Source organism: Carassius carassius, chromosome 27 (assembly GCF_963082965.1).
Source record: "Carassius carassius chromosome 27, fCarCar2.1, whole genome shotgun sequence".
In the NCBI taxonomy this organism is placed as follows: Eukaryota; Metazoa; Chordata; class Actinopteri; order Cypriniformes; family Cyprinidae; genus Carassius; species Carassius carassius.
Window position 1 is genome coordinate 3,357,431 of NC_081781.1, and position 13,170 is coordinate 3,370,600.

Sequence of the window (13,170 nt, forward strand, 5' to 3'; positions counted from 1 at the left end):
TCTACTTTGCAAATGCTTTTATGGAATAGTGGTTACACATGTCCTGGGTAAAAGGTTTGGATCAGATTCTAATTAATTTTGGTGAAAGTGGATTTCGGAAATATAATTGGCTTGTCGTTCAATAAAAATTGTTAGTAAAGTATTTTGAGTGTTTGTGAGTTATTAAAATTATTTAGTCATTACCATCTTAGAGAATCTGAAAATCATAAATTATAACAAGATGGAAAATATTTCAAGTTTGCATAATATTCTAAAATACCTAAAAACTATTTTTGAAGGATCATGTGACAGTGAAGACTGGGGTAATGATGCTAAAAATAAAACTTTGCATCACAGAAAAAAATCTTATTTAAATCGTAATAATATTTAAAAATATTCTTCTTTTTCCTGTATTTTTGACAGTGAGTGTAAGAGATGACTTACCAACAATTCATTAACTAGCAAGTTTTATATAGCCATAACAGTGCATATATTAAAATTTTGCAAAACATTATTAGGCTACTTCGTGGGTTCTACATGAGGCAATTTGTTTTATATGATCTATTCAAAAGCGTTACAGAAAAGACTTGAGTGAGTGTTGATATGATGGACGGTTGGTGGGGCTGTTACAACACAGTCCTGATCGCCGATGAATAACAGAAGAAGAGCAGGATTCATGAACCGGAGGAGGTTTGTGTCTGGTTCCGCGAGTGTTCAAGCTGTCGAGTGAGTGAAATCAGCGCTTTACTGAGACACTAGTCAAAATGCCTGGCGCTGATAAAGAGATGGATCTGTCCGAGCGCATCGAGTCGTTTCTGTCCGAGCTCAAGCGCTGCGGCAGCGGGGCAGGATCACTCCGGGGCTCCGCGGAAACTGCGCGAGAAACGACCGCTTTACTCCGCAAAATCACCGCGCAGGCCCGCTGGAGCAACGCCGGTGAGTAAGCATTCTATATCGGATCAAAACCAGAGCGTTGTCCGCTGATCTTACTCGGTCTTCTCTACAAATGACTTCACTGTGTCTGGGCTGTTTAGTGGTGCGTGTGTCTGTGGTTTACAGCAGAACTTTTCATATTTCTGAGGGTCCCCACAATTTAAATGATTCCAGTTACAGTTTTTTCATTAGTTACATTCTACTTACTGTAGTACTTTACTGTTATATATATTGTTTTTTTAACACAATTCTATTTTTAATAATTATTTTATTGTAATTATTGTATCTAATCGTTTTAATAGATGTAATTAACTATTTGTTATTTAAATGTTTTAATATTCATTTTATTTTTATATAATTATTTTCTCTCAGACCCTGTAGCACTTCCTTGTGGCCCCATAGGGTTCGGCCCCCAGTATAGAACCCTCTGGTTTAAAAAAAAAAGTGACGTGACATTCAGCCAAGTATGGTGACCCATACTCAGAATTTGTGCTCTGCATTTAACCCATCCGAAGTGCACACACACACACACACACACACACACTGTGAGCACACACCCGGAGCAGTGGGCAGCCATTTATGCTGCGGCACCCAGGGAGCAGTTGGGGGTTCGATGTTGGGGGTTCGATGCCTTGCTCAAGGGCACCTAAGTCGTGGTATTGAAGGTGGAGAGAGAACTGTACATGCACTCCCCCCACCCACAATTCCTGCTGGCTCAAGACTCGAACTCACAACCCTTCGATTGGGAGTCTGACTCTCTAACCATTAGGCCACGACTTCCCTACTGGATCTTACAGGATCTTGTTCTCTGGTGTGTTTTTTCAGGTGAGCTGATGGAAATTATACGGAAGGAGGGCAGAAGGATGACAGCGGCACAGCCGTCTGAGACCACCGTTGGTAACATGGTCCGCAGGGTGCTGAAGATCATACGAGAAGAATATGCCAGGTATCTGAAATCAACCTTATAACTTCATTCCCTGTTCCCTAACACTAATATACAAAACCTGAAGCAGCGAATAAAAACTGTATTTATTAGTATGCATTATATTGATACACTAGCTTGCTAATATTTCCTTTAAATATCACTTAGTCAAAGGAACAAACATAGTATCCAATCAAATTTCAGCATTTTCTCAGTGTGAATGACAGATAAGGTCTGCAATACTAATGTTGTCCAATAGAGGGACATACTTTTTTTTTTTATTAGAGTTGTCAGGACTGATTTACCGGGAAATTACATACTCAAACATAACAACACAAACCGAAAAGAGCTCGCAATCAAAAAGACAAAAAAGCAAACATTAACGTTACCCATAATAAAACTCGAATCAACATAGCCTAGTTTGTATAAGCATCACATCTGCAGTTTACAAAACAATCTTTATATTGGTTTACCATAATATCGCTAAACCATTTACTACTTAGGTATGTTTGCCTAGAAATAGTCTTTCCTAGTTATAATTTCCACCCTTATCTGATATAAATAGCAGTAACGTTAGATATTTTTAACACGCCCAAAACAAAACTCCTCCACAAATAACGTACAATTTTATGGTTCAACCACTAGAGGGCAGAAAGTTAAATACCATAGTTAAGATTTTAAGTTAAAAAAAAGATGAACACCAACAGACTGGTTTTGGAACATGATAGTGAGTAAATAATAACAGAATACACATTTTTAGATGATCAATCTGAATCTCTCTTCAGGTCCAGAGGCAGCAGTGAAGAGACGGATCAACAGGAATCTCTGCACAAGCTGCTGACATCTGGAGGCTCCAGCGAAGACAACTTCAGACAACCCTTCCCTCATCTCAAAGCCAATGTCATTGAAGCCATCAACGAACTGCTGACAGAACTGGGTGAGAATCCATAGATGGCTTCATCCAGCATACTGATCATCAGATTTGGTCTTTTATATATTCTTGTAAAGTTAAATGTGTCTGTGGTTTTTAGAGGGCACCACAGACAACATCTCCATGCAGGCGCTGGAACACATTCACTCTAATGAAGTCATCATGACCATCGGCCGCTCCAGAACAGTGGAGGCTTTCCTGAAAGATGCGGCGAGGAAACGCAAATTTCACGTCATCGTTGCAGAGTGTGCACCCTTCTGTCAAGTGAGTACATATTTGCTACCATTATATTTTACTAAAGCGGCTCTCAGAAACACATCTCATTACTGGCATATAATAAAACCGACAGGCAAAAATGAATAACATGGTCATGTTTAACAATTATGTACTGTTACTGAAATTATCATAATATTATAATTATTAATATTTGTAAATAATAATAGTAAAAGTTCAAATTATTTGAAATGACTATTGTATTTAATAGATTTACATTTTTTACTGTTTATTTTTTACCATTTCATTATTTTTATTATTATTAAGAATACATATAAGATTTTACTATTTCATTTTTAATAATAAGTTAACTACAAATTATACAATAAAATTAAATGAACATTTTATATTAATGTGTATCATTATTAATACATATACTATTACATTTTTATAATCTAATTAAATACAAATATTATGTAGTATTATCTAAATAATAATAATTTCTGTTTTTACTGTATGTATATTAATAGTACTACCGGTATTTTTATATTAGTTTTATATGAATTTAGAATATGAATTTTTTAGGAGTTTAACTTCATATTGGTTTTGGTTTTTAAGTGGTGTTGTAAATTGAGGTTCTTCATAGTAACAACTAAACAACATTTTTTTTTTTGTCCATCAGGGTCATGAAATGGCCACAAGTCTTTGCAAAGAGGACATCGAGACAACGGTTATCCCAGACGCGGCCATTTTCGCTGTGATGTCAAGAGTCAACAAGGTGAAATAATGAATAGATGCATGAACTGGAAATGTCGTTTTAAAACATGTTAGTCATACACAGACTCTAGTTTCTTGATGAATGATTGGAGTGAGATGAATACCTGACTGAATCACGTGCATGTGTTGTTCAGGTGATCATCGGCACACAGACGGTTCTGGCTAACGGGGGTCTGCGGGCGGTTAACGGCACACACACACTGGCTCTGGCTGCCAAACATCATTCGACTCCTCTCATCGTCTGCGCTCCCATGTTCAAGCTCTCGCCGCAGGTATCTGACACCCCTCACACTCACACAAAATTAAAATCAGTAGATACGATCTTGTACATGCATGCTGTTTTTGAGGTTTTATTTGCATCTTTGTTGTTGTAGTTTCCCAATGAGGAGGACACGTTTCATAAATTTGTTTCACCACATGAAGTGCTTCCCTTTACTGAAGGTAACATCACACAGGAACATTTTACTCCTTTTAGCAACCTCAAAACTGAAATTGTCAATAAGAAGTTTAGAAAAACTTATTTGCTTTAAAGTTACTCTCCCTCATGCCATCGAAGATGTCGAAGAGTTTGTTTCTTCATCAGAACAGATTGGCAGAAATGTAGCGTCACGTCACTTGCTCACCAGAGGATCCTCTGCAGTGAATGGGTGCCATCAGAATGAGAGTCCAAACAGTTAATAAAAACATGACAAGTAACCCACACCACTATAATCCATCAATTAACATATTGTGAAAAACTTAATTTAAATATTATAGATAGAGGACTTATATTTTAGCTGGATGCATGAAGTTAAAAATGTCTTGAATTTGTTTGTTATTAACACCCAGCTTTTCACTTCACAAGATATTAACTGATGGACTGGAGTGGTGTTTTTATCAGCTGTTTGGACTCTCATTCTGACGGCACCCATTCACTGCAGTTGATGCAAACCTGTTCTGATGAAGAAACAAACTCTTCTGCATTGTTTACAGACAATCTGTATTTCTACTTTACAAGAACTAGTTTTACTTCCCTAAGTAGTAAAGTCATTTTGTTAAAATCATGAGCAACATTTGTCATGACTGTTTTCTGTTTCCAGGTGAGATCTTGTCTAAGGTCAATGCTCACTGTCCGGTATTCGACTATGTTCCTCCAGAGCTCATCACACTGTTCATCTCAAACATTGGGGGGAACGCTCCGTCATACATTTACCGCTTGATGAGTGAACTTTACCACCCTGAAGATCATGAACTGTAGACCGAAAAATAAAGAATCTTGGACTTGCATGTCTGGGCTTTTAAGATTCTGTGATTGTGAATATTTAAGCTACTGATCCATATATAAAGAGTAAAGACAACATCTGTGTGTGTGTGTGTATTACTGACATTTAATACACCAAAGATATTCAGTAAATAGTTCACAAACTTGCAATTCATGTTTTAAAAATTAGTCAAAAAAAACTTGAAAACACAACAAAATTGATCAGAATGATGCTCGAGACGAAAAGCTCTTCATGCACAGTAGAAACGCTGCAGCTCAGCCGTGATCGTTCACTTGAGTGTTTCTCAACTGTGGGAAAACAAAGAGACAGGTGCTCTTTACAGATATTGGATACACAAGTACATTTCATTGGATTTGCTGCAGTTGTCTGTGAGTTTGTGGCACCTGCTCTGTGTTTTGGTCCATTTCAGAGCACTTCTGGGTGGCACTGCCACCGCTGGATGGTAGAAAGTACAGCCCGCTCGCTTACACTGAGCAGCAAATCTACATGGCTGCGGGAAACAAACAAAAGGAGGAACTTAAACACAAAAATAAAAGAAGACGATTTTGAATTTGTTAACTTGTTAAAATGTTTAAAATCTGACTTTTTGCCATATTTGGGTTTTTAGTTGACATTTCCGAGACTTTTAAGTTCTTAAACTTCACATAAACACAACTGTATCCCTTAAAGTGAAACAGATTGATGCAAGACTCACTTTGGGGTGGTAGAAAGGACAGTCCAGCTTTTTACACTCTGGGAAGAAATGGCACACGGTGCTTGCTGGAGCCGGATCTGCAGGGTCAGAGGTCACAGTTTAAAGGTCAGCGGCCATTTATAACACATCCCAGTGTATTTCATCTTCATCTTACACACCTGCTCTTGTAGGGTTGTTGAGTCTGCAGCTGACGTGTGTGAATGGACAGTCCTTCTTGGTGCACTTAGCATCAAACTTACAGTTTGGATGAATGAACAGACACTTGTTGCCAAATTTACAGTTGGGAAACATTCTGCAAAGGAACCAAAAAAAGACATTTGCATAATATGCATTACTACGTATGACTGAAAAGAAATGTCACAAATTATTAATTTAATATTAATTACTCATTTCCAGCACCACTGATAATGACAAGAAAGAAAAACAGACTATGAAAAATTAAGTAAAAATAAATAAAAATACACCTATATTCAATAGACGGAGCAAAAAAAACAAAAGTGAGCTGTTGCTCATAATTTACTGAATGTATATAAAAAAAATAGAATAGAAAAAACACTGGTCAATTGTTCACTGTTATAAGTTACAAAAAAAGAAAGAAACTAACAACAATAATTCAGTAAATAGAATTGAATGCAAAAATTTGAATAAAAATGTAGACTAGATAATTGTTGATTGCTGTGAAAATATACATTTAATAGAATAAAAGAGGAAAACACTATGAAGACCTATGAAAACATAGTTAAGTATATTATATTGTATTTTTGTCAATAGATCTTTGTAAATATTACACAATGCTCATTTAAAAAAGGTACAAAAAATTAAAAATAAATTGAAAAAAACAACAACAACAACCTGAATAGAATAAATTAGAATTAAAAAAAAAAAAAAAACCACACTGATCAGTTGTTGATCGACTGGTCCAATATGCTGTGTGTGGAGCGGGTTTATAGTGTGAGTTTGTTCAGTCATGGGCTGGTAATATGTTCTCACTTGCACGGTGTGTTGGGGTGATGGTACAGACACTCGTCTCCAATCTTGCACGCAGGCCAAAACTTGCAGCGTTCTGGAAGTTTCTGTCGTGCAGCCTGAAGCGACTCTATGTCCATGGCCTCCGCCTCCACCTCATCTAACTCTCTGTCTGCAGGAGAAACACAGAATGTTAGGAAATAAGAATTCTGCACAGTGAACTGACTGAGATTAAGTAGTCCGCCTGCATAACGGCAAAAAAAGTTTGCATGTTGTTTACGGAGAAATCCATTGGCTCTCCTTAATGGTTTCCAACACTGCAACATAAGCAATTACCCACACCTCCCCGTATCGAAAACGTACCGAACCGTGAGTTTTGTGAACCGTTTCACCCATATAAATAAATAAATAAACGGATAAGTCCTCTAAAGCATTAGGATCTTCATCTTACCACCAGTGTTTAGAAGCTCAGTGCCGAGTCTGAGGTGGACGGCAGGTTTGGGTCCAGTATTTTCGGGAAGGTCAGAGGTCGTATTGAACTCGTCCTCAGGCTCAATCTCCACCTGATCAGTGCAGTTTGCTAACGGACTGGGAACTCCATCTAATGTCACGATGAACTTTGGACTCGCTGCTTCCACGACCTCCGCTCTCTCTCTGCAGAGGAACAGAATGAGAGATGATCATGTGACACTAAAGACTGGAGTAATGATGCTGAAAATCTCAGCAATAAGTTATTTTTGATACTTTACAATAATTATATTTTCACTATGTTTTTTTCTGTTGGTGAACAGTAGAGACTTCTTTCAAACATAAAAAAAAAAAAAAAAAGTATAAAAATATGATTCTCAACATTGTTTTTGCTTGAAACAGGTCTGTCATACCTGGCCTGCACCATTCGGGGTGTGATGGGTGGGTCTTCAGTTTGATTGACAGTGCTAGGCCTGCTGCTCACTGGTGGAGTCTGGTCAAGTACTGGTTTCCTCATGATAAATGAACGAGTGTCCAGAGCGTTGAGTCTCGCCGCCTCCAAAACCTGCAGCTCTGAAAAACAACAACAGTACACTACTGTTCAAAAGTCTGGGGTCGGTAAGATTTCAATTTTTGAAAGAGGCATCTTATGATCAATAAAGCTTGCATAAATTTGTTCAAAAATACAGTAAAAATAGTAATACTGTGAAATATTTTTACAATTTAAAATAAGTCTTTGCTATTGAAACATTTTAACTTATTCCAGTAATGCAAAGCTGTATTTTCAGCATTATTACTCCAGTCTTCAGCTTCACATGATCCTTTGGAAATTATAATTGACGATTCTACCAATGCTGAAAACAGTTGTGCTGATTAATGTTTTTGTGGAAGCTTTTCAAAGATTCTTTGATGATATAAAAAAAAAAAAAAAAAACATTTGAAACAGAACTCTTATAACATTACAAAAGTATTTACTGTAACTTTTGATCAATTTAATGCATCCTTGTTGAATAAGTTAATTTCTTGTAAAAATACAATTGTACTGACCCTAATCTATTTTTAACGATAGTGCATATTCAAATATATTCTAAACGGTCAATTGCTTTACATGTTGATCAGATGGTATCTTACCGTCTGTGTGAGTGTGTGTGTGTCTTTAGTCAAAATTCAGGTTACAAAAGACTATAGAGCATCAGAAAATGTGACTGAATGACTTCCATTTTAACAGCTAAGGCTGATGATACACAGGGCAACTTTTTGAGCAATGGGCATCCAGTTGAAACCCAGGGCCCATGTCCGATCTAAAATATCCAGAAAGAAATTTGTAACCTATTCTCAATGGGAACATGCCCAAGCAACCTTGTTCAAAAAAAAAAAAAGTTGCCTGGCAAAATTGCTAAAACATTTGCCCCGTGTATCATCAGCCTAAGACAGACTTTGTTGTCAGAGGTCAAAATGAGGTCATGTTCCTCACGGATTTCACTGATCTGCTCTCGACTGTCCTCTTCGGGAAGCTCCAACTGCAGACGAGATGCTAAAGCTATGGACTGTGCTGCAAAACACAGAAAAGAAATCAATTTGTAGTTTGATTTCTTGTTCTCTTTGTCAACACAATATTTCTTTAAGCAACAGACACTCACAGTTGTGCAGCGTGTCCTGGGGCGTCAGAGCGTGCAGGTGCTCCTGGACCAATCGGATCGCAGCATTATTCATCTCGTCTCTCGCCAAACGTGTCCGTGGTGCCACAGGAACTGTCTGCCGCTGCTGGGGAACTAGACGTGAGAATACAGAACAAGGGTTAGCATTATTGTCTAAAACTACAGCTTTGGAGACCCCTGTTCTAGTACATCAAGTTACAATAATTAAAATAAATTACTAAATTAAAGCAAACTTATTAAATTACTTAATTGAAATGAGAATCTTTGCCTTGGTAGCTAGCTGAAATACAAATTTTTATGTTTATATTTCAGTTAACGTTCAAGTAATTATTTTTTAAATAGTTCTAATTTTAACGATAATAGCCCTGCATTGTAATAATTTGTTCTCCCATTTTCCTTAATCAAAATGAGAGAACAAATCAGTACTTCATTACAACAATTTCCTAAATAGAAGAAACATTCTTTATTCAAGGCCACAATATTTATTTTTTTTACACGTCACATGAGAGTCTCTGTAATAAACTACACGGTGTTAAACCAATTGATCTTATTATTAATTATAATATTAAATGCATTTGTTGAACCTGTGTATGTAGTGGTTTTATTGATGGATTCCTGAGCTTCTGAGATTGCTTTGAGGATCAGATTTCTGTTGGCTTGTTTGGCCGGTGGGAGAGAAGGTCTGCAAAACACACAAAACATCAAATTAATCTGGTAGGAGTATTAAAAAAAAAAGAAAAGTATATTTTTTTAATAACCATATTTAAAAAAAAAAATCTCTATTTCAAAGAGGAACATACTTGCGTTCAGGTTTCGATGGCAGAGACACTTTGCTGGCAAGACCGTAGTCCTCCTCCTCTTCATCCTCCTCCTCATTCAGATAATCACTCTCCTGTCCGCGTTCATGACCTCTGTGAACCCGAACTACTGAACTGGCTACAGGCGCCTTTCGTTTCCGGGACAATTCCTGCCAGAAGGGTGCCATTCATTGAGGTGATGAGCTACTGCATCATGGACTGAACTGATGCTTTCACAATACCAAAATCCACTCACCCTGCTGCTCTCCGCTGAGCTCCTGGAAACCCGGCCATGGCTGGATCCAGACCTTTCCTGACCTCTAGTGACGTTTGAGGACCTGTAAGCATCCGCAGTTTGTCTCGAAGACTCCAGCGCTGGCCGTGGTCTGTCCAGACTCGAGCGGCTGTATAAAGCCTGAGAGGTCAAGCTCTGCTCCAGGGGGTCGTAGCCAATGAGGTCATCATCCAGATCAGACTTGATGTCAATCACAGCCTCTGACGACGCCTCCATCAGCGGTTTGACAGTTGAAGTGAGTCTGGAGGGTCTTTCAGAAGAGCCTCTCCTGCTAAATAAAGCAAACACTGGTGAGCATGTAATCATCAGTAATCATGGTTAAAGAGATATGGGAGCCAATGATATCCATAGTATGGACAAAAATACTATGAAAATCAATGGCTACCAGCAAATGTTTGGTTACCAACATTTTTCAAAATACTGTATATTCTTTTATGTTCAGCAGAAGAAAGAAACTCAAGAGATTTTCATTTTTGGGTGAGCTATCCCTTTAAGAAAAAATTAGCAGTGATTTGCTGACCCACTCATGGGAATTAAATACCTGGTGCGGTTCTCGTGGGCGGAGCTTGAGACACGTCCCTCCAGCTTATCAGAACGTGAGCTGGAAATAGCAAGAGCACGAGGCTCCGCCCCCCTCCTGGTGTTTTCTGCAGGGATGCTATTCTCTGAGTGCAGAACGGACGGATGGAGGGATGTGGGCTCTGCAAAACAAATAGAAATATTGGTAAACTAAATTAACTGCACTAAAAAAATTAGAAAAGATGCCTTCGCAATTAAATGACAAGTTTAAGTTTAAGAAGTTTAAGCTGAGACACTAAAATGAATGAGAAATCTACAAAAAGAAAAAGACACACAAGAACTAAAAATTACAAAATTAATGCGAATTCAGAATGACTTTTTGATATAATTAAATCTTAAAACTGATGCACATGGAACAACTGACAAATTTTCCAGTCAATAGTCACAATATAATTCAATGTTAAATTACTAAACTGAGTTATGTTGTTATTAACTAATATTGAATGCAAAAAAAACCAAAAAAAAACCATGCACGACAGGATGTAAAGAGTCACATGACATGACTCATGATCTCCAACATAACACACACCAACTGCAACCGATCGGAGCTTGTCCAGAACACCATGTAACCTACAACACACACAAACAGCATTTACTTCATTGTTTTATACTTTATCAGCACAACTGTTTTCAACATGGATAATAATCAAATGTTTCTTGGGCAGCAAATCAGCATATTAGAATGATTTCTAAAGAGTCATGTGACACTGAAGATTAGTAATAATGAGTAGAGTAATTACTAGAGTACTTGCATCACAGAAATAAATTATATTTTAAAATATGTTCAAATATAAAACATTATAAATTATAATAATAATGCTTCACAATATTATTTTTCACTGTATTATTTTAAATAAATAAAACATTGGTTCGCAGAAAGGACTTCTTAAAAAAACAAAAACAATCACTTCCTACCATACGGTGAACTTGATTGTATTGTTGCCTAAAAACAAGGACAGGTCATCTGCCATCTGCTTTGGGTTCTTCTTATTAGCCACCATGACCATGATGTAATCCGGAAGCTCCTCGTCTGACAGAGACACACAGAAACATGTTTAATCTGATCAGTGAACCATCAAATTAATCAAATAATTAATGCAGAAATTGCTTAATAGAGATCCTGTTTCCTATACATCATTTAGACATGCATGAAGACATAAGAATTTACTTCTAATTTAAATTAACCCTGAATAATAATGATTACAACTAATTTGTATAATTTATTCTTATCGTTTAAATAAAATATTGTTTTATTCTACTCTTTTTTTCATGCTAATATGTATCGTATTCAATCTATTGTAATTTTACATTGCACAACATTTTGCAATACAAATATAAAGCTTCTATAAAGCCAGTGAAGGAGCAACAGTGAGAATGTAACTGTTCATCAGCTGTAAGCGTCACTTTGATCGGATTCTTTAACTTCCAGATTTGCAGATGACAAGACTTCTCTCTTACTTTTTTTCTGCAGAAAGCACACTAACAAACTGTTGAAACACAATGCAGTGGATTCAAAATAAATGATGCATATCTGACGTCAGGTCTTACCCACATAAGCGCCGAGCTCTTGCAACTTTCCTTTGATAGCAGTCTGAAAAACAAGAAATTAACATTATCATATGATTATATTTAGCAGACAGACACTAACTAACACATTTAACCTTTACAAAACAGAACCGATTATGGCATCAAATAACAAATCACATGGCACTTAAGTACATATCATGGTCCTGAAAGCTCATGTGACATAATATTCATGGTATTCCCAACGTCCTGTTAAGATTACTATAGTTAATAATTTACTTAGTGACGATCACTGATATTCAAACACACAACAAACAAAACTTTGCACTATATAAAAAACACTCCAAACACATTTAATTAAACAGAAATGCAGATAAAAGGCAAAAAACAAGCAACAGCAGACACTCGCACTTATCAGGAAGCATTCATTCAAGCCCAGCTGTAGGTTAGCGAGCACGCTAAGCATCGTAAAAGACTTACCCTTATTTTCTTGCTGATTTCAGTTCCGATCTCCATATTTTTTTGGTTTGTTGTTTCCCCTCGGAGTCAAGATATTATTTAAATTAACAGGACATTGAGAAAATAAGACAGAAGAACAGTTTGTCGTTGCTAGGCCTCGCGTGCCGCCTCTTTATTCATACTGCGCATGCGCAACCAGTTGAGCACGACAGTCTCAAGGTTTAATTTTATTATTAAAAACAAATACATGATTGCCCAAAATGTACAATAGTTTTTAATTAAAACGTGTTTTAAAATACCCCTCTTTTAAATTGCTATTTTTTATATAAATAAAACTAAATAAGCATGTTTTTTATTGTTTGATAATAAACAAGAATGAAGTATATCATGAATAATAATAGATCATTGCATTATTAAATGATAATATATATATTTTTGATTATTATGATTTGATTATTATTAATTTATTTTCTTGATGATTAGACTAATTAAATTTAAATTTAATTAAATTTAAAATTAAATTAAATTTACATTAAATTTATGCATTTAGCAGACGCTTTTATCCAATTTTTACATATCAATTGAGTCATTAACTAAATCTTTCATATAGAAAATGGTATTAAAACGTGTTTATTATTTTTTTTATCAACATGGATACAAAAATAGCACGTTTTAAACTGTTTTTAAATATTTCGCGTCAGTGAATATTTTTT

The 13,170-nt window shown here is 36.4% G+C and overlaps 2 protein-coding genes across 3 annotated transcripts; one reads left to right on the forward strand and one right to left on the reverse strand.

Moving 5' to 3' along the window:
- Nucleotides 1-641: 641 nt before the first annotated feature.
- Nucleotides 642-5,087, forward strand: eif2b2 (eukaryotic translation initiation factor 2B, subunit 2 beta). The gene is made up of 8 exons (XM_059512156.1): nt 642-915; nt 1,738-1,858; nt 2,620-2,771; nt 2,866-3,029; nt 3,661-3,756; nt 3,890-4,027; nt 4,130-4,196; nt 4,835-5,087. Exons 1-8 carry the CDS (start codon nt 744-746, stop codon nt 4,990-4,992), a joined length of 1,068 nt encoding a protein of 355 aa, XP_059368139.1. The 5' UTR covers nt 642-743; the 3' UTR covers nt 4,993-5,087.
- A 313-nt stretch (nt 5,088-5,400) lies between these two features.
- On the reverse strand, nt 5,401-12,648 carry LOC132106460 (zinc finger CCCH domain-containing protein 14-like). Of its 2 annotated transcripts, none has more exons than XM_059512155.1 (15): nt 12,479-12,648; nt 12,023-12,065; nt 11,390-11,504; nt 11,004-11,044; nt 10,437-10,596; nt 9,857-10,163; nt 9,604-9,770; nt 9,388-9,485; nt 8,786-8,917; nt 8,620-8,697; nt 7,559-7,718; nt 7,129-7,331; nt 6,702-6,849; nt 5,712-6,003; nt 5,401-5,507 (listed from the first exon to the last, which is right to left on the reverse strand). In XM_059512155.1, exons 1-14 carry the CDS (start codon nt 12,512-12,514, stop codon nt 5,862-5,864), a joined length of 1,830 nt encoding a protein of 609 aa, XP_059368138.1. In that variant the 5' UTR covers nt 12,515-12,648; the 3' UTR covers nt 5,401-5,507; nt 5,712-5,861. The 2 variants fall into 2 exon arrangements, with proteins under 2 accessions (XP_059368138.1, XP_059368136.1); XM_059512153.1 differs by having other exon boundaries at nt 9,857-10,166; nt 12,479-12,647.
- Nucleotides 12,649-13,170: the final 522 nt, after the last annotated feature.

Bases quoted from the DNA above. Each gene is read 5' to 3' on its own strand.
- eif2b2 (XM_059512156.1), top strand. From the start codon at position 744: ATGCCTGGCGCTGATAAAGAGATGGATCTGTCCGAGCGCATCGAGTCG. The intron at 916-1,737 runs GTGAGTAAGCAT...GTGTTTTTTCAG, and splicing joins GGCCCGCTGGAGCAACGCCG to GTGAGCTGATGGAAATTATA. The intron at 4,197-4,834 runs GTAACATCACAC...TTCTGTTTCCAG, and splicing joins AGTGCTTCCCTTTACTGAAG to GTGAGATCTTGTCTAAGGTC.
- LOC132106460 (XM_059512153.1), bottom strand. From the start codon at position 12,514: ATGGAGATCGGAACTGAAATCAGCAAGAAAATAAGG. The intron at 11,505-12,022 runs GTAAGACCTGAC...TGTCTCTGTCAG, and splicing joins AGAGCTCGGCGCTTATGTGG to ACGAGGAGCTTCCGGATTAC. The intron at 7,332-7,558 runs GTATGACAGACC...GTTCCTCTGCAG, and splicing joins CCCCGAATGGTGCAGGCCAG to AGAGAGAGCGGAGGTCGTGG.